The sequence below is a fragment of the Mesocricetus auratus genome, unplaced genomic scaffold (genome assembly GCF_017639785.1).
Source record: "Mesocricetus auratus isolate SY011 unplaced genomic scaffold, BCM_Maur_2.0 Super-Scaffold_100019, whole genome shotgun sequence".
Classification (NCBI taxonomy): Eukaryota; Metazoa; Chordata; class Mammalia; order Rodentia; family Cricetidae; genus Mesocricetus; species Mesocricetus auratus.
The window spans coordinates 39,930,783-39,956,308 of NW_024429200.1; the positions used below are offsets into that span (position 1 = coordinate 39,930,783).

Below are 25,526 nucleotides of genomic sequence, written 5' to 3' on the forward strand. Positions count from 1 at the left end.
CCTGCACATAATTTTCAACTTTGTTAAAATATCCTTATTAAAGATAGCATTTGCTCCCCTGCTCAGTATAAATACCAGGTGTGAACAGAGCACAAGAATAAAACATAGTCCTTTCCATGCTAATTAAATAGTAAGTCACATTTTCATGGTATGAAGGAATAGTCAACTTGAGAGCAACTTTTGTTCTCATTGAAATCTTTTCCCAGGCGATGCAACACTAATAGTTTAGAAATATCCCATCAAGAAGAGATATTTCTGAGGTCTATTTCAAAGGTGTGCAGGCTTTCACTCAGGAGTATATCTTCAAGCTGGAACTTTGCCTTGCTTCAGGAAAGAACATAATTTGACATTTTAAGAAAACTCTCTCTCAGCTGGGCATTGATGGCATACGCCTTTAATTCCAAGACTCGGGAGGCAGAGGCAGGTGGATCTCTGTGAGTTCAAGGCCAGCCTGGTCTACAGAGCAAGTTCCAGGACAGCCTCCAAAACAATAAAGAGAAACCCTGTCTCGAAAAACCAAAAAGAATTCTTTCAGTGGGTATAAGAACAGGCAAAGTATTCCCTAAAATAACTAGATATAACTAAGGAGATTATTTGAACTCTTTGAGCCTCAGATATATAAAATAGCATGCTGTGCTAATTCTACCAGCTTCTTGCAAGAGTTACATAATGCAGCATAACAGAGTGCTTCTGTTTGAGTGTGTGTGCACTTCTAGTATTTATGTGAAGTTGGAACTAACAGAAACTAATGATGACATCTGCCTATGAGGAAGCTAGGAAGCACAGTTGGTACCTTATATATTTTATGTTTTAAAAATTGTGCCATGTGACCCCATCATTGCAGAAATGCCATCAGCTTTAAGAGAACAATATATGGGACAAACTCTGTATGCATGTGTTGCTGTATAGACCACGGCCAGGAGAGAAGAGTGGTGTACACTTTCTGTGTCCCACCACTGAACAATGGGGCTTATTCCTGCAGTGTGGGCTGGATATGGAAAGCAGGGAGAGATTAACTTTTCTTCTGCTGCTTCTTATTACCCACTGTTCTGTGAGTAGAATTTACTTAAGGTGTTAACAACATAATAGCCTGGTCTTTACATTTGTTTTATATTTGCTCTCATTTATGCCACACCCCTCACCTGGTCCAAAAAGGCAGCAATTTCATCAGGAAATTTGTTTTTCCTTCTTCAGTTTCTCCTCGCCACACCCTACTTAGGAATTGTAATCCAAGACATTTGCTGACCTAAGCCACATTGTTCCGTCATTTTGAGCTATGAACAGAAATTCTAGAGTGCATGTGAACGTTTGTTTTTAGTCATTGCCTCTCAGGGAACTCAACCATGGTGGATGTAGCCTCACAAAGCTGTTTTCTTTCATCCCAGCAAATTAGGCTTTGTTTAGACACAGTTATAAAGGTTACAGTTAAGACAGAATGGATGTGTACTCAAATAGTCACCTTGGGTTTTGGTGCATTCTATACAACTTAGTTATATCTGTCAGCACTATGTAATCATCATTTAATGTATTATTTTTGAGTCATCAACCTTGCTATGTGCTGTTTCTCTAAAGAAATACTTTAAGATGTTGCTGGTTAGACAAAGTATCCATAACCTTGAGTATGGTACTGAACCTTCAACTTTTTAAAAGTGAATACATTTTCATATTTTTCTTTCACCAGTGGTTTATTGTACATAGAGATCTCAAGAGTGTGTATCAACAGTGTTGCCATTCAAAACAGAAAAAAATATATATGTATATATACATATATATGTATGTGTGTATATATATCACTTCATATTTTCAATAGCATGTATCAAAAACAACGTATTAAGACTATGTGAAAGATTTAACATTTATTTCATGACTTCATAAATGACCTAAGGCATTAGAAAACTACAATTAGTAGAATTCTGTTGCCACTGTTATACTTACCTGTTTCACCAAAATAGGTCCATCAAGCTACTTCACATTATGTAAAATCAAATATACCTAGAATATTTAGAAAGCCACAAACTATGACACAACTTTAGTACTTTCTAGAAATGTTCAAATGCTTTAACTGACACAGGCAAGGGATAGATACTATATTTCTGCCTAACAACAATAACCAAAAAAGTAAGCATAGGATATTTTGCCAACTAGACTATCAGCCAAAATAAGAAAGAGATTATGCTACTTTTCCTATGCAACCATCACCCATGATAAGAATCCTCATATGAGAAATGGCTACTGACAATGAGAATGGGCAAGAAAAGATCTCGTCCTGTTATTCCTGACAATTATCTGGTATCATCCAGTTCAAAAAACTAACTCTGTATTGTGCAAAACGTAATATTTGGGTGAAGGGTGATTTTCCATGACTGTGAGCAACTGATACCCAAACCTCAGCCTCTCATTTGTTCAAAAGTCAAATTTTAAATGTAATTGTCTTCCCAATAAAAAACTGGGCTCTCCTGCTTTGTCCAAACAATTTTCCCATCTGTTGTAAAATAGAAAGAAAATCAGTCTCTTTCCCAGACTCCTCTGATGCTGATTTTTTCATCCTTGCCTAACAGTGAACAAGAAAAATAATATAACCCAGATAATGTGTAAGAGAACCAAACCTTCCTATAGCCAGAGAGGTTTGTTGTTACTGGCTTCTCAATTCTCTTCTGTGTCATTTATAAGTAACAGAGGCAGCAATTCTGTATTTTATTTACTGTTAAGACCTAGCTGGCAAAAAAAGAATGACCATGGCATTATATTATTTACCATATCTGATGCAGCTACCTGTAGGGTGTGATTAACTTGCATTAAATGGTGCAGATCATCTGTTTGTAGTTATATTTTCACCTGTCTTGATTTTCATCACATAATGTGCTTCCTCAGCACCAAAGTTCAAAAAACAGTTTTATACTACGGAAATGTCAAGACAAAGAGAGCATGTCATATCCTCTCCGGGTTTATGGCAGGTCAGCTTCTAGAGGTTGTCACACACAACTTCTACCTTTTGGTTGTGAGCCTAGCCTTTACTTGCTGAGTCATCCCTCCCAACCTGTCACATGAAATTTTAACTGCCGTCCTCTTATTCTCACTGATCATAAAAAATATGTGATATGTATTTACCACTACTTGGTAAAGTTTAAGATTTTAATTTTAATGAAAATATTAAAATGCTTAAATACAGATAAATTATAAGATATCAATGAGCATTTAAATATTCCAAAAGCCTTTGAAATGAATGAGCACTTTCTGTATAGTAGTTCTGGATTTCTGTCAGGCAAAAAATATTATGGCATTGGCATTTATGAGAAAAAAGTTATGTTTACACTTAACATTTCATTAAGTAAAGAAAGAACAAGATACTTTGGAATTCCACAGATACCATATGTAAAATGGCTTGCGAATACTCTTAGCAGTACTGTTAGTTTAATTAGCAACTTGTAATACATTTCTGACTAACTAATAATTAGTTCATCTTGAGTCACAGCAATCTAAAGCAAATAATCAGTTTTTATGTTCATTTACCAAAAAGGATAGGCAGTTTTAAAGTGATTCTTTTTCCTTTGCATAGTCTCCAATGTTCTGCAGCCACCTCAAAGTCCATGAAACACTTCAGTAAACTGATCATGGTGCTGCACACTTTAATCCTAGCAATCTGGAGGCAGTGGAAGGTGGATCCACGAGCTCAAGGCCAGGCTATGCTACAGAAGATATTCTAGGTCAGCCAGGGTTTTGTAGTGAGACCGTGTCACAAAAAATACAATTCAACCAAACAGCACACAAAACTTCCAAAAGGCAAAGTTCCATTGAATCAGTTGATTCAGGTTAGAGAATATTAGTTTGTTGCAAAGCTAATGTAAGCGTAAACTAAATATATAACTAAAGAATAACATGTAAGTGATACTAGTAACAAAATATGCCAAAAGCCCTTATATCTGAAGACTGACAATTTTACATTTATATAATATAAAAGTATATGGGGAAAGAGCTATATGTATTTAACTTGGTTTCTGTGTTCTCTTCATGACTGTTTTCTTTTTTAATTAATTAATTTTTATTTAAATTAAAAACAATCTTATTCCACATACAAATCAAGTTAATGATTATGAGAATAATGACCCTCCTAATAATCAGAAACATTATTGTTTTCAGCTTGTGAGTTATTAGTAGAATAGCATATCTTATCCTTTTAGTTGTTTAGCTTTGTAAATACAGCAATTAACTCTAAGAAGTTAAGTGATTATATATTACCTAGAAGAAAGAATCTGAGGTGCTTCCTGTCTCAGTGACAGGAGACATAAATTTTGCAAACTTCATTTAATTGAAAGGTGGTATACTTTAGCATAATAGCCTTAGAATTAAATAGGACTGGATTTGAACCTTCACCCCAGCTTCTCTAACTATTAAGCTGAACAGCATTGGCATTCCTGAATGTAAAACAGGGGCGACATTATTTTTCCCTCAGGGAAGTTGACAGAAGTGAATGAGATCACTGGAAAGTATCGAGGCCGAGCCTGGGTTCCAGACAAGCACAGAATGGCATTTGCTCTCAATGTAACTTCTCTTTCTTGTCCTTTGATTCTCGTCTGTGCTTTTTCTGTTACCTCCTGGTAATGATGCTTCCATTATCAAACTATAACTGAGGAGCAAAGCACTAACAGCAATGGGATAGAGAACTCAGTGGGTTCAAACTGAGTCTTCCAGACTTTCTTATTCTTCAAAAAGCGTTTGGTTAAACCTGAAGGCCTGCTGTGGGTATAGGTTGGGCTTTACAATACCTTATGCCAGTTTGAGACATGTTCTATATTGGAAGCTTTAAAAAATAAATGGTAAGCTTGGTGTGTAGCTGGGTCGATAAGGTAATAGCAGGGCAAGTAAGAAACCAGATTTTTGTTTTCCAAGCACCCACATAAAAATGCCAAGGTTGCAAGGGCTGCCAGGAATCCCTGCACACAGTGGGCAGAGTCAGGAGAGCTATTGGTAAACTCCAGATTCAGCAAGACCTACCTCAATAAAGGCAGAGTAGAGAGCAATGGGAAACATCATCTGAGGTCAGCTGCAGGTCTCCACACACAATGTGTACCTGCACCAGACACACAGACACAGACACACACAGACACACACACACACACACACCAACGCACATGTAAGCATTAAATTTTTAAAACTCAAGGAAATATTACTTTTTATAATAAAATCTCATTAATCAGATACAATTGGAAAATGGTTCATCAAATGTTTAATTACCATTAAATAAGTTACAAACATAACTTATTTTACATCTCATCCTTCAAAATAAGGTTATTTGAGCCATAAGAGGCTAACACATGTAAAAGCAAACTGTGCAGTGAATACAGCTTTTACTCTCGTATGTTGTAATTTCACCAGTGAGGAAAATAATAAAGTTGCATGTTTAGCTGTCTTCACTGAATCAGACTTGTTGTTGAATGAGTAACACATGAATGACCATTTGATAGGACCCTCCTTCCAGGACACAGGGAAGAATACAAATAGGTTTGCATGATGACAGAAATCGCATTTGTTGTAACATGAAGGTTATATTGCTACTCTTTCGCTCTTCTTGCCTCCCTTCAGCTAAATAATATGGAACTGGTTTCTCTTTGTCACAACGCAGATGGTGAGTTGTACTCAGGAACCGCAGCTGATTTCATGGGCCGAGACTTCGCTATCTTCCGAACGCTGGGGCACCACCACCCCATCAGGACTGAGCAGCATGACTCGCGGTGGCTCAATGGTAGGTTGTACGTGCAAGCACACAGGTGCTGAACACATATTGCCCCTGGAAACCTTTCCTTTTGTGGGACATACAGCTATTCTAGATTCAGTTGGCTGTTAAGATAATGGCAATGACCTCACAGCTGTGGGTGTGAGAAACTTGGGGAAAGATAAAAGAAGATTAAAAACTGAGGAAATATTTGTTTTGTGCCAAATGTGAAGTTTTTCAGGAGCCAGCTACGGAAAGAAAGGATCTGGCCCGAAGCTGCGGAAGAGAGGCAATGGAAACAGATACTGTCTTCTAGGGACACCACAACAAACTTCAGGGACAGCAATAGTTTTCCCCCATGTCTCTGGTCATTGCTTTGAGAGAGCTATTCCAAGACTTGACATCCAAAATTGTGATTCCCTGCTAAGTACATTGCATTTTAGTGCTTTCAAACTTTCAAATGACTCTTACATCTCTCAAACAAACAAACAAACAAAACAAAAAAACTGACCACCATCTCATTTTATAGGCCAGGAGATGAAGACCTACATGTACCTAATCCACTGTAGTTTTATAAGATCTTTATCTCCCACATGTCAAGTGCTTGAGAAGTAGGTACTTTTTGTAATTTGTTCTCATTTTTCTTAGTGTTTACATCATGTTAGCATTACATAAAATGTGTAAAACATGCAAGCTTAAATAAGCACAGAGATTTTGATTATAAATCATCCTTTCATAATATCAAATATTTATCATGATATTATGAAAGTAGCTTTTATGACTTAATATACAGTTTTATTTATGCTTTCTCAATCACAAGAAAAAATGTTGCCTGTTCCTAATGTTCCATATTTGGAGTTGTACATAGTTCTACAAACTTCCTTAACTGGTATAAGTTGATGGTGTGTGTTCATCTACAGTCTCCGAAGGATGCTGGCCTATTTTACTCCAAACATGTGCAGCACTTTTGGGGGGGAAGTCCTAAGCCCTTATCTTTGCTTCTATGATCCCTTTGTCTATTTTTTAAAAAAATGACATCTGTCTTCAGATCTCAGTGAAACTTCAGAGGAATGTGGAGTCTTTACAATAATTTTTTATCAGTATCTTTCTTCAAAGTGATCATTCAGAGCATAAAATAGACTTCTGATCACCCCCGTTCACATATCCTTCCTCCTGTGACAAGGCTTCTAGTTGTACCTTTATTTCGTAAGGTTAGGAACAGAGACACAGAATTCATCGCAAGTCATGTGATCTTCATGCCGTTTTTTTTCTTAATTGAATTGCTTCTTCCCTAAATTACACAATTTACATATACTTGTTTGCTATTATCTCTTTTGTGTTTCGTTTACCATTTATAGTGTGTGTATGTATGCGTGTGTATGTATATACAGGTGGCATGTATGAAGATGCACAACCTGTGTGCTCTTTGGAATCAGGAAACCTGAAGGAGTTTGTTTTCTTCTTCCACCATGTGAGAGCTGAGAATCAAACTCAGGCTATCACACTTAGCAGAAACCACAAAAATCCCTTTAACACCGAGTCATCTATCCTGCACTCTTACATTTCTCTTTTTGCCAGGATATCTTCCTGTGACTTGAAACTTTGGTCCATTGTCCTTTGCAAAGTACTTCTTTTATGTATGCTCAAGTTCACTGTCTGCCCGCCACTCTTTTTCCTCCAGATTTTCACCAGTGTTAACTGATTTCAACTGAACTTTACTCCACCACTCTATTACATAACCCTCTTCGAAGTCCAGCCTTGATTGTCTGTGACTTTTCATCCAGCTCCATTTAGAAGCCGCCCCGCAGTATTTTCCACTACGCATGATCATATTCTCAGAGCAATTGCTTCTCTGCTTCCCTTACTTCTTGATCTCCCAAACTTCTTTCAAATCTGGCTCCAGTTACTGCTTGTTGTTTTCGATACAGAAAATGAGGAAGATCATTCATGGCTGAGTAAGCCCCATAGTAATCAATGGGCATAAGATATACAGTCAATTTTCCACTGCACTAGCAGCACGGGAAATATAGTCATTCCTGTGTGTTCGGAGAAGTTGCGAGTCCCAGTGATGAACAGAGGAAATGATGACTTGATGAAAAGGGCAGGTTTAAAACTCGAAAAGTGTGGGGAGGACTGTAGACTACCACCAGTTATTCAAGCTAGCATGGTTTGTGGAGGGGGGTGAAAAAATAGTAGGGAAAACCCCTGTTTAACATCACTATCTGGTCTGTTCTCAAATGGAAATATTTGTGTGGGAGAGAAAATGTTTGTTTTTTATTCAGGAACAAAGGGTCTTTGATCTACTGAGAACTCTGGGAGTCGTACAGGCTCTCGCTGTCCATGAGAGGCAAACTCTGATTAGAAGACGGGAGAACACAAAGGAGAGTATAGTATCCATTTCATTTTTATGGCCTTAAGGAAAGAGTCATCAAGCCAAAGCTGCTTTCATGCTGCACACACACACACACACATGTTGACAGCTGACTCTGAAGAATTTACACTGTGGGAAAAACACAGTCATTGTCTGCAGCTCTGTACTTCGTCTCTGAAAATGTGTGGTTCATTTGAGAATTCGGTTATCAGTCTCTCAGCACTAAATGTGAGAACTGATTTTTTTTTTCCAAATTAACAGAAAGGTTCCATCTGACAGGGTGCAGAAACCAGATTGCTCTGAGTGTGGGGATCCTGGCCTGCGTGTTCAAGACAGAACCAGAGGACCATGAAATGCAGGCTTTAAGAAATCATATACCATTTCAGAAAAAAATGGGAAACATAATGTTTACATATTCGTGCATAAAATGAATGAGTTTTGAGGCATCAGCATAGACTATAGAATCAACATTATTGCCAGATACAATTGTATTGCCCCGTTTGACATTTGTTCAGGGGTCTTCGGGACTATTGTACTAATTGGGGTACATGTCTTACTTCATTTACCCAACTAATTCACCTATTTGGAAGAACTAAGAATCAATTTTAGGTGACTTTTAACTTTTGCACATGCTAAAGCAAAACCAAAATGCAGTTATCTGGAATTGGATCTTGAATTATCATGAGTTTTTAAGCATTGTCTCACTACTTTAACACTTTCTTAAGCACGCACACACACACACACACACACACACACACACACACACACTTATAACAGTACCAATAAACTTTTTCATGCAGTTTGAATAAGAAAGAATTGGAAAAAATTTCTTTGACATAAAAAATTAAAATATATTAAATCTATGTTTTTACAAATTAGTATATAATAGCTGTCCTCGTGTTTTTGAACAAACCCTAATTTAGTTTCTGATGATTAAAATAACTTCTCATTTCAGACATGTGGAGCATGAGTTTGACATGTGCTAAAAGCCGTGTTTTTCCCCTGTGCTTCATAAACTCTCTCAATATGTTACAGTTTTAAACTTCAATTCCAATCTTAGCTTCTAATAATTTGGAAATTAAGGTAACTTTTTCTGTGTGTATTTGTGGTTAGAAAACAAATTTCCGCTGCTCTCAGAGTAATCATTCCTTAACATTTAGTGGGCTATCTAGTTACTGTGCCGTTTAGCTACTCATTAGAATAGATGGATGACTAGCCCAAATTTATTTTTTTTAATTTGATGAAGACTGTTTTCTACATTGTTCTTGTCCTTGACTAATGCTGGAATGCTGTATAATTTCAATGAAAATCCATCAGCATTAAAATGATGTTTCTCTTAGACTCTGACCTTTATCTGTGATGGAAAGATAATACGGACCACTTCCTATGATTACTATGAAACGAAATCGGCCAGATAACAGGCATAAGATGCACAGAGATTGTGAACCTTCACAAGTGTTTACCTATTGGCTAGGTGTGTCTTTTAGCACTCTGCTTTGGCCAGGGAATATTGGGGAGATGTGTAGGGCTCCCTCTTACAGAGGGCAGACTGGAGTGAGGGTGAAAGGGCAACCTGGTCTGGCTTTGGTACAAAGAAACCACATGGATCCTTGAGAGAGCCAAGGCCTGGCAAACACAAACAGACCTAATTACATGCCCGGAGTGTGAGGCTTTCCCATTCATTTCAGGAAGACCTGTTTTCTTTTAGTGGAATTTCCTAAAAGGATCGTGCCTGTGGATAAACTGACCCACTTGTTTTCTTTTTTTCTTTTTCTATAATTGAAATGGTATGCAAGTCATCATTTGACTTCCTCTCAGTCATACCAGGATGGTCTGCCCTCATTGGAATCAGCATAACTTCCTCTGTGGTCATGTTCTAGGATATTGCACATTCTCCAAAGATTCAAGTTTCTCCACAGGATGCATTTTCAGAAAAATAAAACCAAGAAACATGACTTCAAATAAACTGCAAGAGCACATATTAATATTGGAACCAGAGACCCAATCTTGAATCGGCTGTAAAACACTTTTAATAAACAGTTTTAATTCTAACATAGCTGAAGACATAAACCATGTCAGAAGTCCATTTGCATTTTTTCTTTAATAAGTAAAGAAATGAATAGCCTATTTCATGTAATTCTGGGATTTTTCACAATTTCATTTTGTGTTGTTTCAGTGGCATTAGTAAATAAGTGCATTTTTGTGACCTTTATGGGAAAGAATCTGCATCATCCTTACTTTGTGGTTATATGAGAAGATGCTGATAATTCATTTAGTTAAAAATACAAACAAACAAACAGACAAACAATGATCCCCTACCCCCAAGAAAGGAAAGAAAAGCAGAGACTACCTATGGGAGGAGGCTTCCCTGGGGAATGTTGCCTTAGTTCTTTGTCTAGGGTTGGATCTGTGGAAGCTTCCTCGGTCATGATTGCATACCTGTTGGTTTAGTCCTTGTTTAGGTCTTGTTAGGCACTCATGTAGTTGAGACCTTAAGGATGAAATTTCCGTGACATGTTTAGGAGATGCAATCTCACTGAGACATTCTGTTGCTTTGACTCCTACCACCTTTCCATCTTATCTGTCCTGCGTGATGCTCCCTGAGTCTTAAATGCAGGAATATTACATGCAGGAATAGTGATGTTAATAGCTAGACCAGTTGGGGATGAACTAGTCTTAAAATCATACATGCAAGTAGAATTATCATTATTCTGACTGAACAATTTTTTAAAGTTAGGAATACAGGCACATACATATAATAGTGATATACATACATATATATATTGTGTGTATGGTGACTGAGGAATATTAAACATATATATTCATATATAAATTGTATATATATATATCTATAAATAAAACCGATTTTAAAAAAGAGGCAGAGGCCTTGAACTTGGAAGACATGGGGGTGACAGTGGACTGAGTACATGATAAGAGTTGTGGAGTAAGAGAAAGGGGAAAATGATTTAATTATAATTTAATTTCGAAATGTATTTAAAAATACTAAAAAGAGACAGCAAAGTTCCTTTAAATATCTGAAGCAATAGCAAAGATTAAGTCCTTCTTAACTTTTCATTAACATCTTCAAAGAATTTTCTTCATATTTTTGTTTGCAATACTGGGGTGAAAGTGTGTAGTATAAGGAATAAAAAAATGATATATTTTCACACATTTATCATTAAATTTGAGTATTTAGTCATGTCTGTGCCAGATATGCCTTCATAATTACCTATTATACAATTCTCAAGAATTGATTACCAGAAAAATATATCTAATAAATAGTACATATTTCACAATAGTATAATCTGTTTAATAAATAAATATACACTACAAAATTGTTCTAGTCTTTAAAGGATGATAAATACAACAAAATCCCTAAGCTTTTCTTTTAAAGAACTAAAAGTTACCAAATAGCAACATCACCAAATTGCCATCACACACAATACATTAGTATTCTTACTTTGAAGCAGTTTTGTTCGAATAAATCAATAAAGATGAGGAATTTGCAGTAAAACTTAACATATTATCATAAATATGCTAGAACATTGATTTGTTTTCAACCTTTTATAAAACTTATCTAAATAAAACTTTAAAGATTTGTTATTTTAATATTTTGAGTGATAGCCTAAAAAATACCATTCTCAAATTTGATGTATTGTTCAATTTTGAATCACTTCTTGTCAAGCTCATAGAACGTTAAGAATAGAAAATAAAGTATGCAGTGTTGTGTTTACTGAAAATAGTCAGGTTTTTAATTAAAATTTCGAAACATGATGAGATAATAGCTTAGAAAATTCTTTAAAGCCCGCTTCCTTCCCTTGCACATTTTTTCCACATTTCTCTGCCTCTTGATTTAGCCTCAGTTTGATGAATTCTGCTCCTGTCTGTCCCAATTTCCTCTTCCAGTGTCATTGCATTCTGAGCCTGGTGGGCCTCAATGGGGATATACTGCTGACTCGGTAATCTGGATTCTCTGTGCACAGCAAAGCAGGAGATTTACCCAGAGAAGTAGATACCATGACAATGCCTGTAACCATGGTGTGACTGGCCCCCCTGACATGGCTCTCAAAAGCTTTCCCCCTGTGAAGACAGAAGCCCGTTTGCAAATTAATTAGTTTCTGGCAGCAGCTTGATTGTTGACCCAGGGTTTGTAGAGTGGAAAAACAATCAGATTAGTGTGCTCAGGGTAAAAGACCAGTGCCTACTTGCATGTGGCTTGCTCAGCTATTGAAGCTCTGAATGAAGTGAAACAAATTCCCCTCTGAGAAGGCTCAGCAGAGGTTAAGTATGATGAGCCCGGAGATCCCCAACAGCAGGGGCTGGGGAATTAACGGATTTTAGCCAGAGAAATGTGGAGGAGGGGAATTGATGTCATTGAACGTTAATGGCGTGGGCAGTTTCATAAGAAACGGCTACTTTATATTCTAATAATCGTGAATATGAGGAATAGGTTTACAATATTACTGAATATTGTGTGTAGGCTTGACACAAATAATTTAGTTCAGGAGCTTTTAAAGTATAAGGTATTGACTGCCATCAAGATGACCTGATGATATTCAAATGAAAAATGATATAAAATAACTTGTTTTTCAAGTTTGATAAAATATACAAATATCCTACTAGTGCCTGAAGTATAATCTTTAGGTATCTTATAAAATCTAATCAAAGAAATGAGTCAAATAATGATTCAGAGATATATATTCTTCTCTTTATTTTTATATATTTTAGTCCAGACAATTATGCCTAAAAATATTATCGGCAAACATTCTAAATAAAATGTTTGATAATTAAGTTTTATCTTAATAAAATACATTATATCTCTTTTTATATTTTACCTAACATTTTAAGCCATGTATAATTTCCTTTGCCTAATAGGAATTATAGATATTTCCCTACATAACATGCTATCTTATACCTATTACAATGTTTTCCCATTCTTAAAATTTACATCATAATTTAAAAACATGCTAAATCCCGGTTTGCTGTTTGCCAAGTCGTTTATCTTGTAAATAACTCCCATATTGTTAAATGTTACCATAATCAACTTGGTTGGTACTCAGTTTATTATTATTATTATTATTATTATTATTATTATTATTATTACCTTTAGCACTCCCCCAGTGGATGTTCAGCATCCCCACTGTGAGTCTTGGAAACTGTGAAAGGCATGTTTGTATTTATCATATGCAGTACCACCCAGCTGCATGGTTCTGTGTGCATTAAATAAGAACCTTCTAATGAATCTGCCTCATGAGTCCTGCAAGTAAACAATATCAGTACATATAAGCCCCCCTATAATTCTCTATGTGAATACTGGAAGAATTCACTCTATGTCTTCTATGTTCACATGATTTAAAGGAAAAGTTAGCAATGTTCCATGTTGTTTCTCTGAGGCTGGGTGAAGTGGTCTGTGTGGGTACCTGGAGAAGAATGTAGTATCCTGGAAAAGCTGTAATACAGTGGTGCTGACAGGCTCCACACCCGACACATGGCACCAAAGACAGTTTCAGATAGCATTGCTTTCCTGATCTCCCAAACTATTCTTCTTTATTTAATAACTACTTTTGTTATATGAAACACTTAGTATGTTAGAGCTGCCAATAAAATCACGTTATATTTAACAACATTACAAGGTAATATAAAAAACAAGGGACAAATTTAAATTTGTTTTTAATATTAATTTAGTTCTAACGTGTATAATACTAATTAAGTGTACCATTAAAATTATAGTCTTCTAACATTGTCTAGTATGAGAAGACGGTGACTGCCTGCATAACTCTAGGAAAACCATTTTTTTCTAGTTTCACATAAGTTAATTTTTAAATTTTTATACAAGGAGATATCCATCCATAAGCCTTGGAGTGGTAAGACACTGGGAGTTTCTCAAGATGAGATTTCACCTGTGCCTTAGATGAGCAAGATAGGGAGCTGGCATAAACTGCGTGCAAATGTCCCTTCCTTTTACAACAAGCAAACTAACAGCAAAATGTACTTTCCTCAGTTTTATATTATGAAAGTTGTAGATTAATTAATTTACATAATGCATTCAGAAAAGTGACCATAGTCACAAAACATAAATAAAACCAACAAAATTTAGTCGCCATTGACATTATTTTGTTCGTAAAACTTAGGAAAATTCCTGAAGGTGCATGAAAAATATCTACATGCACCAAATCACCATACATCATACCACGTTGAATACAAGCTTCACTGTGATCTGTCTCAAGGAAACTAGTGTCAAGACTTAAACCAATGCCTTTTCCTTAGACTGAGACTGTAGGATTTCTTTTTAACAATGCCCACACATTTTGATGACAATCAGCCTACCAACCTTTACCATCCAAGGAAAGGATATTGAAATTGCTCTCCTGACAATACCACTAAGGTATGGCTATGTATATTAGGTGCTCTTACAAGGAACATCTCAAGGTATAATATTTCAGCAATCATTTGAGTGAAAGAATTAGACAAGCCTCTTCTATCTCAAGTATAAGTAATACACTGCTTATCCCACGGGCTTTTGTATAATACATGTGTGTTACATTTGAATTTGAATGCATTTGATATTGCAATTATTTATAGTCTACTAATAAACAATGCTATCCCTTTGAATACAAGTTATAATTTCTTGGAGTAATTTAATAAATTAGAAGGACACAATGTGCTTCATTAGGAGCATAGTCTTCATTATTTTACATGATGATTTGTTAAACGATAACTATTTTAGGATTTAATGTGAGCTGACAGCATAAGGGAGCCATCAAAACTGTTCCTCTTCAATGTGTGTATAAATGTGTCTACGTTCATGTTAGCCAAATACTCTTTTTTGTTCCCTTAAGGACTGATTATAAAGGATTCTAGGGCTTCCACATCAAAGAGAGCCCCTCTTTATATATCCATAAAATACTAACAAGAATGTGTACAGAAAATTGGTGACAGCAAGTTGAATTTTTCTTTTGTTTTTTACACAGCCTCTTTAGTTCGCCATATAATATTTAAATTGCACAGTTTTGTTTTCAGTTTCTATGCTGTCTTATGACCCATTTGCAAATTACTGAACTTTTGTATAATTTGTCCTAAAAGTTAAGCAGTTCCAGGGCTGATGTCAACCTGGTGTCAAACTTCCACAGATTTAGTAAAGCCATACTAAGAAAAAAAATGAACCAGTTAAACCTATCAGCTAAAGCATAGAACCCAAATCTTTAATCCCAGCATCTAGGAGGCAGAGACATGTAGATTTTTTTACTCTGAGTTAGAAGCCAGCCTGGTCTCCATAGCTAATTCTATAATTCTAGACTCTGGATGTGTGTGTGTGTGTGTGTGTGTGTGTGTGTGTGTGTGTGTGTGTGTGTGTGTATGCACACAAGTGCATGAATTCTGAAGACAGAAAATAAAACATGCTGGTTATCAATATAGTAGCAAAATAGTGCTTTCTGTCAGGAAAAGTCTTCTGTCATATGGAGTCTTCCTGTTGTTTTATTCCTCTTTATTTTCTTTTAAAAATAAAGGAAGAATATAATATCACACCCTTCACAGTTTATATAAATGTGAGTACAGGCCACTTCGATCAAGTAGTGGTATCTAAATAATAAAAATTATAGTATAATTACCTTGTAAAAGCCTAACATGATTACATAATCATAAGTCTTAAACACAGAAACTTTATTATTTGTTTCTACAGTAGTACCTGCATTTATTTTCTTCCTTGTTCAGATGACAGTAATGGTCATGTCTAGAAGGCCATTGGCATACTGTCTGGGTGAATCAGGAACAGAAGAAACAACGGCGGAGTGTTCAGAACTCATACCGTATTCTGCGTACCGTGTTGTCATTTGTAATGATGTTCAGAGGGAGCATCAAAGAGCAAGCAAGCAAGCCATGTCATGGAGTATTGACAAATTTTGACCACAGTGGTCCTTGTTACTGATTTTATAATCTTAATTTTATATAAAAATGCACTGCCCAATTGATTGGTCCTGTCTAGAAACAACACATTAGGTGCTAAATAATTTTTCCTCCTCAAATCATATTCTGCAGGTAAGGTGTTATTAAGTCTGTTATTTAAAGAATATTCTGATACTAACAGGAAAAGGAAATTTCTTCTGACAACCCTTTTTTATATGGTGTTGGTATTGAACTCATGGTCAAGTGCATGATATAAGAGACACTCAAACACAGACCTACAATTCCCTTTCTGGGATAGCATTTTAAAACAGTGGTAGAAACTGGTAAGTAAGCACTTTTGCAATTATTTGAGATCTTTAAAGGGTCCTGGGATGTGGAAGCATAAGAGAAAAATTAAGTTTCTAAAGAACATTACTATGTTATTTGGGGAAAAGTCTAAAAGCAAAACCAAAACAAATCAAAAAGAGAGTGAAGAAAGAAAATGAGAGAAGGGGTAAGGAACAATAATGCCTAATGGATCACAATTTCCTAATTACATAATAACTGTAAAAAACACATCTCACAACAAAATGTACATTATAAAAAGTTGAAATAAATACCGGTGAACTGTGATATGAAATTTTCTGAAGGGTTAACCTCCAGATTTGTAATGTAAGTTAGGTTTCATATATACTTAAGTATTTCATCTGAGAGTTAGAGATAGCGAAACTTTATTGGAACAAGTCTTAATTCCCAAGGCTTCTCAGATTGCCATTTTATAAGTGGCCATATGGTTGTCAGTAAAAAACAATTAAGATACTATGTAATACGATATTTGAGAGGCAATAGAATTACATTATTAATAGGAAATTAGGAACTTTTGCAAGAGATTAACCTATCCATTTCAAGTACTATTTATCAATTTTTAATGAGTATCTTCAGTTTCCTGAAACTCAGTTTCATCTCTTTCAGTGGCATTTCTGTTTATCTGTATATAGTTAGGTGTATTACCTTAAGTATTAGCATAGACTATTTTTCCCAGTTCCACAATGCCTGGTTACTGCCATATTTTTATGAATGTTAAATATATGTTATAAAAATAATTTGTTATAAGTAAATGCTCTATACTTTTTAGGCCCCACTATGTTACTCTAGGTGACTTCTATTTTCTGCATGCAGTGTGCACTCACTAGGGACTGAGGCTATAAGAGAGCAAAGCTGAGGAAAAGAAATCTCAGCCTTCCACACAGAAAGTGAAGAACCCAAGAAGAAATTAGCACTTTTGTTAGGTCATCAGCATGTGTTTACAAAATGCCTTTGTATGTATTATAAGCCCATAAAGTAAAGGATACATACATTCTAGTGAAACAGTTTCTTTACCCATTTGATTTTCATGTTCTCAAATAAACATCAGAAACTCTACTCAAGACTTGACTAGCAAATATTGCAAAGACATACAGCTTATGAGCCAGGCTAATGTGTGTCCAAGTACCCAAAGTTCTTTCCTAGTAAGTATTTTTAAGAGATGGCTTAAAAAGAAGAGAAACTGAAAATTGGTTTTAGTTTGAAAAAAAATATAGGAATCAGCGAAACTGTAAGTAATATGACTACGTACTTTAGAAGATAATATTTCACTGATAAACAATCCTGATCAGATTAAAAAAACTAATGAAATCCAGAGCAAACACTGTAACACAGCAAGGAGATTGCTTAACAGAAAGAAATGGATAAAATGGAAGAGAATGGTAAATATCATTCTTTTCCACTCAACAGACATTCTATAAATGGTGTCTTGCACTGTTACAGAAAATGTGGTCCTTTCTGTGTTTGAGCCTTAAAATCAGCACAGAAAACAAAAATTAGTGGATCATAACCAACATTTGTAGTTATACACACAGAGAAGTTTCTAAGTATATAATTGTTTCATCTTGTTGCACAGTGTTCTTTTATTAAATTGATTGTTTATTAAGGATGAAGGAAAGTTAAAACAATATGTTATGACTTCATTTCTTACAAACTTCAACATCATAAATGACTAAGCATAATTACTGGTTTTAGAACCGTTATATACTAATTGGCAGTTTCTCTCATGAAATTATTACATACCAGTGGTCATTGGTAGTTTCTATAATTAGAGAATCCTGAAAGTGGGTGTCAGTTAGGAGGCCTGGGCAGTCTATGGGGCCTCTGGTAGTGGATCACAATTCATCCCTAGTACACGAATGGATTTTGGGAGCCCATTCCCCATAGAGGGATACTCTCTCAGCCTAAACACACAAAGGAGAGTTTAGGCCCTGCCCTAAATGATGTGACAGAATTTGATGATCCCCCATGGAAATCCTCACCCTCCATGGGGAGCAGAAAGGGGCTCCGTGGGGGGCAAGGGAGGGGGGGAGGGAGAGGTTACTGTGATTGACTTGGCAAACAAGCTTGTTTATAATAAAAAAATAAGAAAAAATCCATTTCCTAGTATTGGGGGACATGTTATATAAATCTACAAGTCGCATTAATATTATTTTATTTGTCTTTTGTTTTTATTTAATCTCTAACCTCATTGTCTGTAATATCTTACAAAAGAGTATATTTTGAAAGTTTGGGATTTTATTTTTGTCACCTATGACATTTCTTATCATATTTCCTATGAATTTATTATAATTAATGAGATAGTATTATAAAATTCAATAGTGTATTGGTCAGAAATAAAAATTACTGACGTTTTCAATAATTTTTCAGTACCTCATGTTACAATAAGTATATTAAAAAGCAAACTTAAATTATGCTTAATTTATATTAAAGTCATTACGTGTTATTTCTTAGTATTAAAATATAGTGAGGAAAACGTGTTACTTAAATAAAGTTTGAGGTAGCAGGTTTAGGAAACTCTTTTATTACTCAAAATTAAATTATAAAGTATCCAAAGAAACAAATCTCTGTTAAAAATCCAAACAGGAAAAGGAAAAGAAGTAGAACTGGTGGGATATATTCACTGAACAAAGATTAAAAGAAGATCATCATCAGTGGCAATTATAAAATAAATCTATCATTTGTTGGTATTGTTACATTCCTTGTCATCACACTGTATGCTGAACGTTTTAGCAATTAAATATGCTGATGTTTAATAAGTTTGATCTATATAGACAAAATGTTGTACTGTAGAAATCCTCTACAGGATAAAGTTTATTATCTTTCAACCGAACACTTCAGAGATCTCCATCTTCTTTCTAAGCCCTGTAGAATGAATCAAGTAATCAAAGTAGTGTAACCTCTGAGAGGTAAAAATATCCACCTCTGAGTGGCAAAGACAAGTCCATGGCTACTGGACCTGAATCCTCAGTTTGTCTTCTTAATATTATTTATTGTAGTTTTATACTGCAAGTTATATTTTCATGTGATTTATTAATATTTTATAATGTGCATGTCCTGATAATTTCAAACATAATACAGAGGAAAGAATTATTAAATACATATATGTTTTGTGAATAAAAGTAACACACTTTTCTAAAACAAGGAAAAGTTCGCCTAAGCTAAAGCCATCTGTCCTACAATGGTTCACAAAACCTGCACACATCTGAAATCACTGAAAACTTACCATTATTACACATCACTACTAATTTAAGCCCCTTGGACTAATTAGTGTTTCTTGCCTTCTGGGGAATGTGTTCAAGGAAGAGTTTCAGATATCATACAGAGCAACTAAACCTGAATGTGTGTTCTATTCAAGATTAAAATTACAATGGAATGGACCAAATTACCAAAATATGTTATATCATTTATTATTAAAGAAGAGATATAAATTGCATGGTATCTCAGGCTTTAGAATTAAAAAAAAATGCCAGGGGTGGAATTTCTAGCAATAATGGTTCAAGATCTATAAAATGAAAGCACCATGGAATATTCTATGATAGCCTGTTTTTGTCAAGTTACCTTAAAATTAGTATGAACTAATTGTCTTCTATCAAATCCCATCAAAATTTGATCAGGAATAATATTTAATTTTAATTCATAAAATAGGCTATAAAACAGTAACAACATTAAAATGTCAAGACAAGATTTTAGTATAAAAATATAATGAATTATTATAAATGTAAAGCCACAAAGTTATAAATATGAGGTTACAACTTAAAATTATCATAGCATAATATTACATTTCAAATTATATTTGTGCAATGTGATGTTAAAAATATTCACTTATATAAAAAACAAACATTTAAAAATTGCATAAATACAACTAAAATTGTCTTACTACGTAGTTTGCATTGATAAGATATGAAAATATAAATGTAATAATGCATGTTAAATAATTAAGAACAGTACAAAAAAGAATAGGAAAGTACAAAGAGCACTAAGTGTGAACTTGAATTACTGTTTATGAAGAGAAAATAAGATATTTCAGATTAAGCAGGGTATGAAATAATGGTTTGCTACAAAACCAATCACTTTAAATTGTTCTATAAGTGGTCTGCTTTTTTGTCTTCCTTTCTTTCACAATCTAATTAGACATTTTTAAAGAATCAAAACTATAACGGCCTCTTAAGGACAAAGCCATAGAAACTCTTAATTATAATGCAGTTAAATGTGTTTCTACTAAGATCCTGACTTTCTGGTATTTTTGAGAACATTTCCTGACCAGAAACTGACAGAAGTGCTGAACCGTCTCTGGTGTTGCAAGCAGGATAATTAAGTTCTAGCTATAAGAACACTCAAGCTATTAAAAAGTTGCCAAAGCACATGTCAAATGCAAGTTGACCTAAATCTTTCCTGGTCCCTGAATCATTATTTCATGCGAGTCACATTCTCTCATGGGTTATCTCCTTCTTCATAGCATGAGCTCCAGGCTGTACGAAGGCAAGGTCCCCTTCCAGTGTCGAAATATTTAATGAACCTGGAGACTGCTGGCTACCCTGGGAAAAGGGTGGATACCCAAAGTATAGCTTCTCCGTCTGTCTTTACATTTTCACAGAGAAAACCATTTTGTGTAACTATATATTCAGAAAGATTAAGCCAATAATTATTAAGATGTGGAAAGTAGTCGTTATTAATGAAACTGTGGCTCAAAATGCCAGTTTTGCAGCATGTCTTACTTCCAGGAAAAGAAATGGGTAGAAATGAAATACATGCCTGGACTTCAGGTAGCTTAATTTGGCACTTAATGATTTCATTGCTTACTTATTTGCTTGCTCATTGTGGAATACAATTTCACTTTATCAACCAGTTTGTCACTGGATTTCTGTAGAAAATATATGATCAATAAAATTGCATGAAACTATTTTGGAAGACGTCAGAGCACAGACAAAGATGGAAGAAATTCTTAAGTTATTCAGATTATATGCAACTATAATATTAAGAATGACAGCACCGGACAAAAACAAAAACAAGGAATGATATATTAATAAGTAACTAATGAGTCTCAGTACAAATAAGAAATGATTTCTTATGTTACAAGAATGATTCTACAATATAAAATCTCTTCAATTAAATGTTGAAAAAGAAAATATATGTATGCTATCCTTTGTTCAAAGTTTAAAGATAAGATGGTTCATTTGAACACATTAACTAAGAATAAATAAAAATGTCTTAACATAATATGAAGAAATAGTGAGCTGAAATTCAAGTTTTTAATGGATGGAGGGGGACTGTTAATCCAAGTGAAATTGCTACAATTAATAAATATACATAAGTGTGTGTGAGCTGTATGTCAGCCTTTTGGGGTCTCTGTTCTCAGTCTTAAGAGTGAACGAAGAATGGCAGCAGGAATAGGGAAAAGGAGGTACTCGTGTGTTTTCCTTCCTTCTCAGTGGGATTTAAACCATGGTCGTGCTGATTTTTTCTTGGTATATGCATGCCAGTGTGTGTGTGTGTGTGTGTGTGTGTGTGTGTGTGTGTGTGTTGGTTCCATCATTAATTGTTGAAACTTAGAAAAAATAAATCACTCACAAACTCATTTAATAAAGCAGAGTAAGCACACTGTCTAAAACTGTGATGGATTCTCTGGCAAAGGGAAGAAAAACGTGCTTTAATTTCAAATGAGGTGCGTTAGAAACTGCCATGTTTCTTGAAACTCTACCAATTTTCCTTTAAAGGATGGTTTTAGTATTGTCATTGGTTAAGTACAATTATATGAATTACCTCTTATCAAGGGGCTTTCTCAGCAGGAAGCTCAGTTTTCATAGGAATAAACTTTGCCAACATTCTCTTCTCCAAGCTCAGAAAAATTTTATTTACTTTATTTTAGAAAGTATTTTCATTGTGACTTTAGATTCCATTTACTGCCCAATTTTTTCTTTAAAGCAGACTATTTTATTCAACTATCAAATAACATATAAGTGCATGTTTATATTTCCCCCAACCATTTGCAAGGTTCTATAAATTTTGGAGGGTATAAAGTATGACTTAAATCTTTGAAATCCATGAATGAAATAAATGACCAAAAGGAATGTGAGTGTGCCTACAGACATTTCTGACATCATTTAATTTTTGTCTTCCTAGAAATTACTTACTGTGTGAAATTCTATTTCATTTGGTCAAATGTCTAAATCATCTTCTCTAATCCTAGACTACTTTATACTCAACTCAAAAGCACAGCACGAATGTTGAAAGGGTAGCTAAGAACATTCATAGCATGAATTTAGTTATTGAAGGTCTAGTCCCTTCACACATACTGTAGCTTCCTACATGTATGAAGTCATAAAGACATAGAATTAGAGAAATGAAACACCAATAAACATTATAGTTGAGGTACCTGGATTAAGTGTAAAGTTATCAAAAGATTTCTCCTCTCCATACTTAGCATTATAAACCACAGATGTCTGAATGATTGCACACAACGTTCTTGAAAATGTCAGCCCTCACATTATACTCACACAATCTGAGCCTGGGAGAACCCACTCCAAAGCTCAAAGATTAGAAGCATAATTATGTCATTCCCATAAGAAACTATTGAAGAGTTGCTTGGCCGATAACTATTTAGTACCAAAAAAAAAATTCCCCATACAAGTTGAGAGGAGAGATGCACAAACCACAGTTTAGAATAAAATAGCTGCAAAGTATCGAAACATAAATGGTAGCATTTAAATTTTGATCTTAACTTTGGGATATCCACTTTAGTACTCCAAGAATTCTTAAAACCCGTCTTGTGCTCAGCCCTCTGATTCTGCAATTTCCTGTGCTCAACATAATGGAAAAATAATTTTATGGTGACCTGACAAGATTAAGTCAATTAACAGATTTAAAATTAAATATAAACTTTACAAGCCTTACTGTTTAAAAAATAACCCCGCAAACACTATGCATCACTAGTTTATTTTTGAAAAGTGATTTGAGTACCTGGCAAATTACATTATGCAAGTGTGCTTTTTTTAACCATAAACACATGCATAGGAATCAGTGCAATTGAGAGTCCTGCTAAGTTGTAGGGTTAAGTTAAATGTCCCAAATTCCCATTGAGAAAGGGAAACAGCACTTCTTCATCCAGTGCACAGTGGAGTGTGAACACTTCTTCATCCATTGCACAGTGGAGTGTAAGTACTTCACCCAGTGCACAGTGCAATGTGAACACTTCACCCAGTGCACAGTGGAATGTAAGTACTTCTTCATCCAGTCCACCGCAGAGTGTGAACACTCTACCCAGTGCACAATGTATAAATTAGTTTTTGACAAGTAATCATCTGTTAATACTGTACTCTGTGCAGACTTTGTTAGGAACCTATTTATTAAAGGTCTAGCCCTGTAAATGAAATTTTGATTCCCCTAAGTCACATGGCTTACCTGTATCTGTATGGACAATGATACCCACACATTGCTGCCGAACTTCTAATTTATTTTAGTATTTCCCTCTTTATGGCTGCCTCAGCTTTGTTTTGTTTTGTTTTGTTTTGTTTTAAAGGGGCTTTCCTTGCATTTGCGGGTGACTTCAGCCTTCCACTACCACTTTCAAGAACACATTTGTCATCTTAATTAATATTCTTCTAAAATCAGTACTGTTGAAAAAACAGTTGTGGTTTTATAATGAAACAGAAGTAAAATGAGCTAACAGTAAAATTATTCCTAGATACAGTAGTATTTACCAAACTACTTGTATTAGTTCTACTAGGCTGTTTAATCATTGTAATATCCCCATATTTTCACTTTATGAAGGAAATATCAAGAGCTAATAAGCATGATTACTGCCGTGCAGTTATACCTCCAGAAACTAGGTGAAGACAGGCCACTAATACACAGGTATACAGATATACTAGTACATTAGTACACAGGTACACTAGTAAGGTAGTATTCAGTAAAGTTCAAGAGTTGTCTTAAAATAATTGATTTAAGAACTAGGGAAGATTAAAGCTAGATGGTGCACCTTGTCTTGCAGAGCTAAGTGAAGGGGAAAAATGCTTACCGTCGAAAAGGTTAATGTGGAATAGGAGGACAGCAAATACAGAAATGAAAAATCAATGCATTTGAAGAATTCACCAAAAGTGTTTTTGGAAGGTAGGAAAAGTAAATTCAAAACATCATCACAATAAACAGTGAGAAATTCTGGGCTCTGGGATGCAAGGGTAATAGGGCACCAGGGAGATTTGAAGGGAATTGAGCCTAGAGTTGCATTTGGATAGTGAACAATTTAAAGGCATTTGATGAAGTCTCCATTTTTCAGTCTAGGAAATCCTTCATAGTCTGTGCATGCTTGCAAACTTGCCATATCAACATTGTAAATTGGTGAGTGTGATGGGATGATTGGAAGAGTGTGGGCTTTGTAGAGGATAGACCAGCATATTTTACAAAGCGGGTGCTTTAGATAGAATGTGTGAATTAACAGGAAATATACTCCCTTCCTCCAAAAAGGCATTGAGGAAGAAATGACTGAAATTGGAAAATAAAGATGAAAAGATGAAAGTGGAAAACTATTCTTTCCTCAATGACAGTGTTCATAAGAAAAACAACGTCATTAATGTGGTCTGACGTGTATGGCTAAAGGCATGACACTGCACAGTTATGGTTTTGATAACTTCACATGTTTATGCTAATAAGTCCAATATCCCAAAGGCTTTTACTTCCTCAGCTATAATTTCCCTTTGGATGAGGAATGCTGCAGACATCTGCACTAGTTATGACCACTTAGTTCAAATAGTCCTAATGAGTTATAGTAGAAAGCAGTAGGCCCTCCCACCAGCTTTTCATTAATGTCAAAAACAAGTATCTTAATTCATATAGTACAGCAATTAGCTCTAATGTGCAATGCAGAGCTCACAGTAGAATAATAGGTGCAGACAGTTGATGAGGCTTGAGGAAGGAGAAAGGGCTTGGCCCTGTTCACGTCTGTCAGTTACGAGCTTGTACTTTGACATCTTCAGGATCTTAATCTCTTTCAGGGTGATTGCATATGAGATTGATGTACATTCCACACAGGGCGCTTGAAAATCCACAGTACCTGTTGCTTTCATTTACTTTCTCTCTTGTCTTCTTTGGAATCCTCCCTCCTCTTGCCATGATGTGGCTGATCTTAAACCTTCCTGGGGTTAAAATATTCCAAGGGCTGCTCACAGCTACCCAGCCAGCTCAACTTCAAAACTTTTTCCA

At 35.2% G+C, this 25,526-nt stretch overlaps 1 protein-coding gene across 7 annotated transcripts in view; it reads left to right on the forward strand.

Annotated features, from left to right (window-relative positions):
• Sema3a (semaphorin 3A) overlaps positions 1-25,526 on the forward strand; it is a 454,628-nt gene that overhangs the window by 375,926 nt on the left and 53,176 nt on the right. For all 7 annotated transcript variants that reach the window (XM_040728504.1, XM_040728502.1, XM_040728503.1 and 4 more), the window contains one exon: positions 5,621-5,740. In XM_040728504.1, coding sequence (XP_040584438.1) covers positions 5,621-5,740 — 120 coding nt within the window. The remainder of the gene's footprint in view (positions 1-5,620; positions 5,741-25,526) is intronic.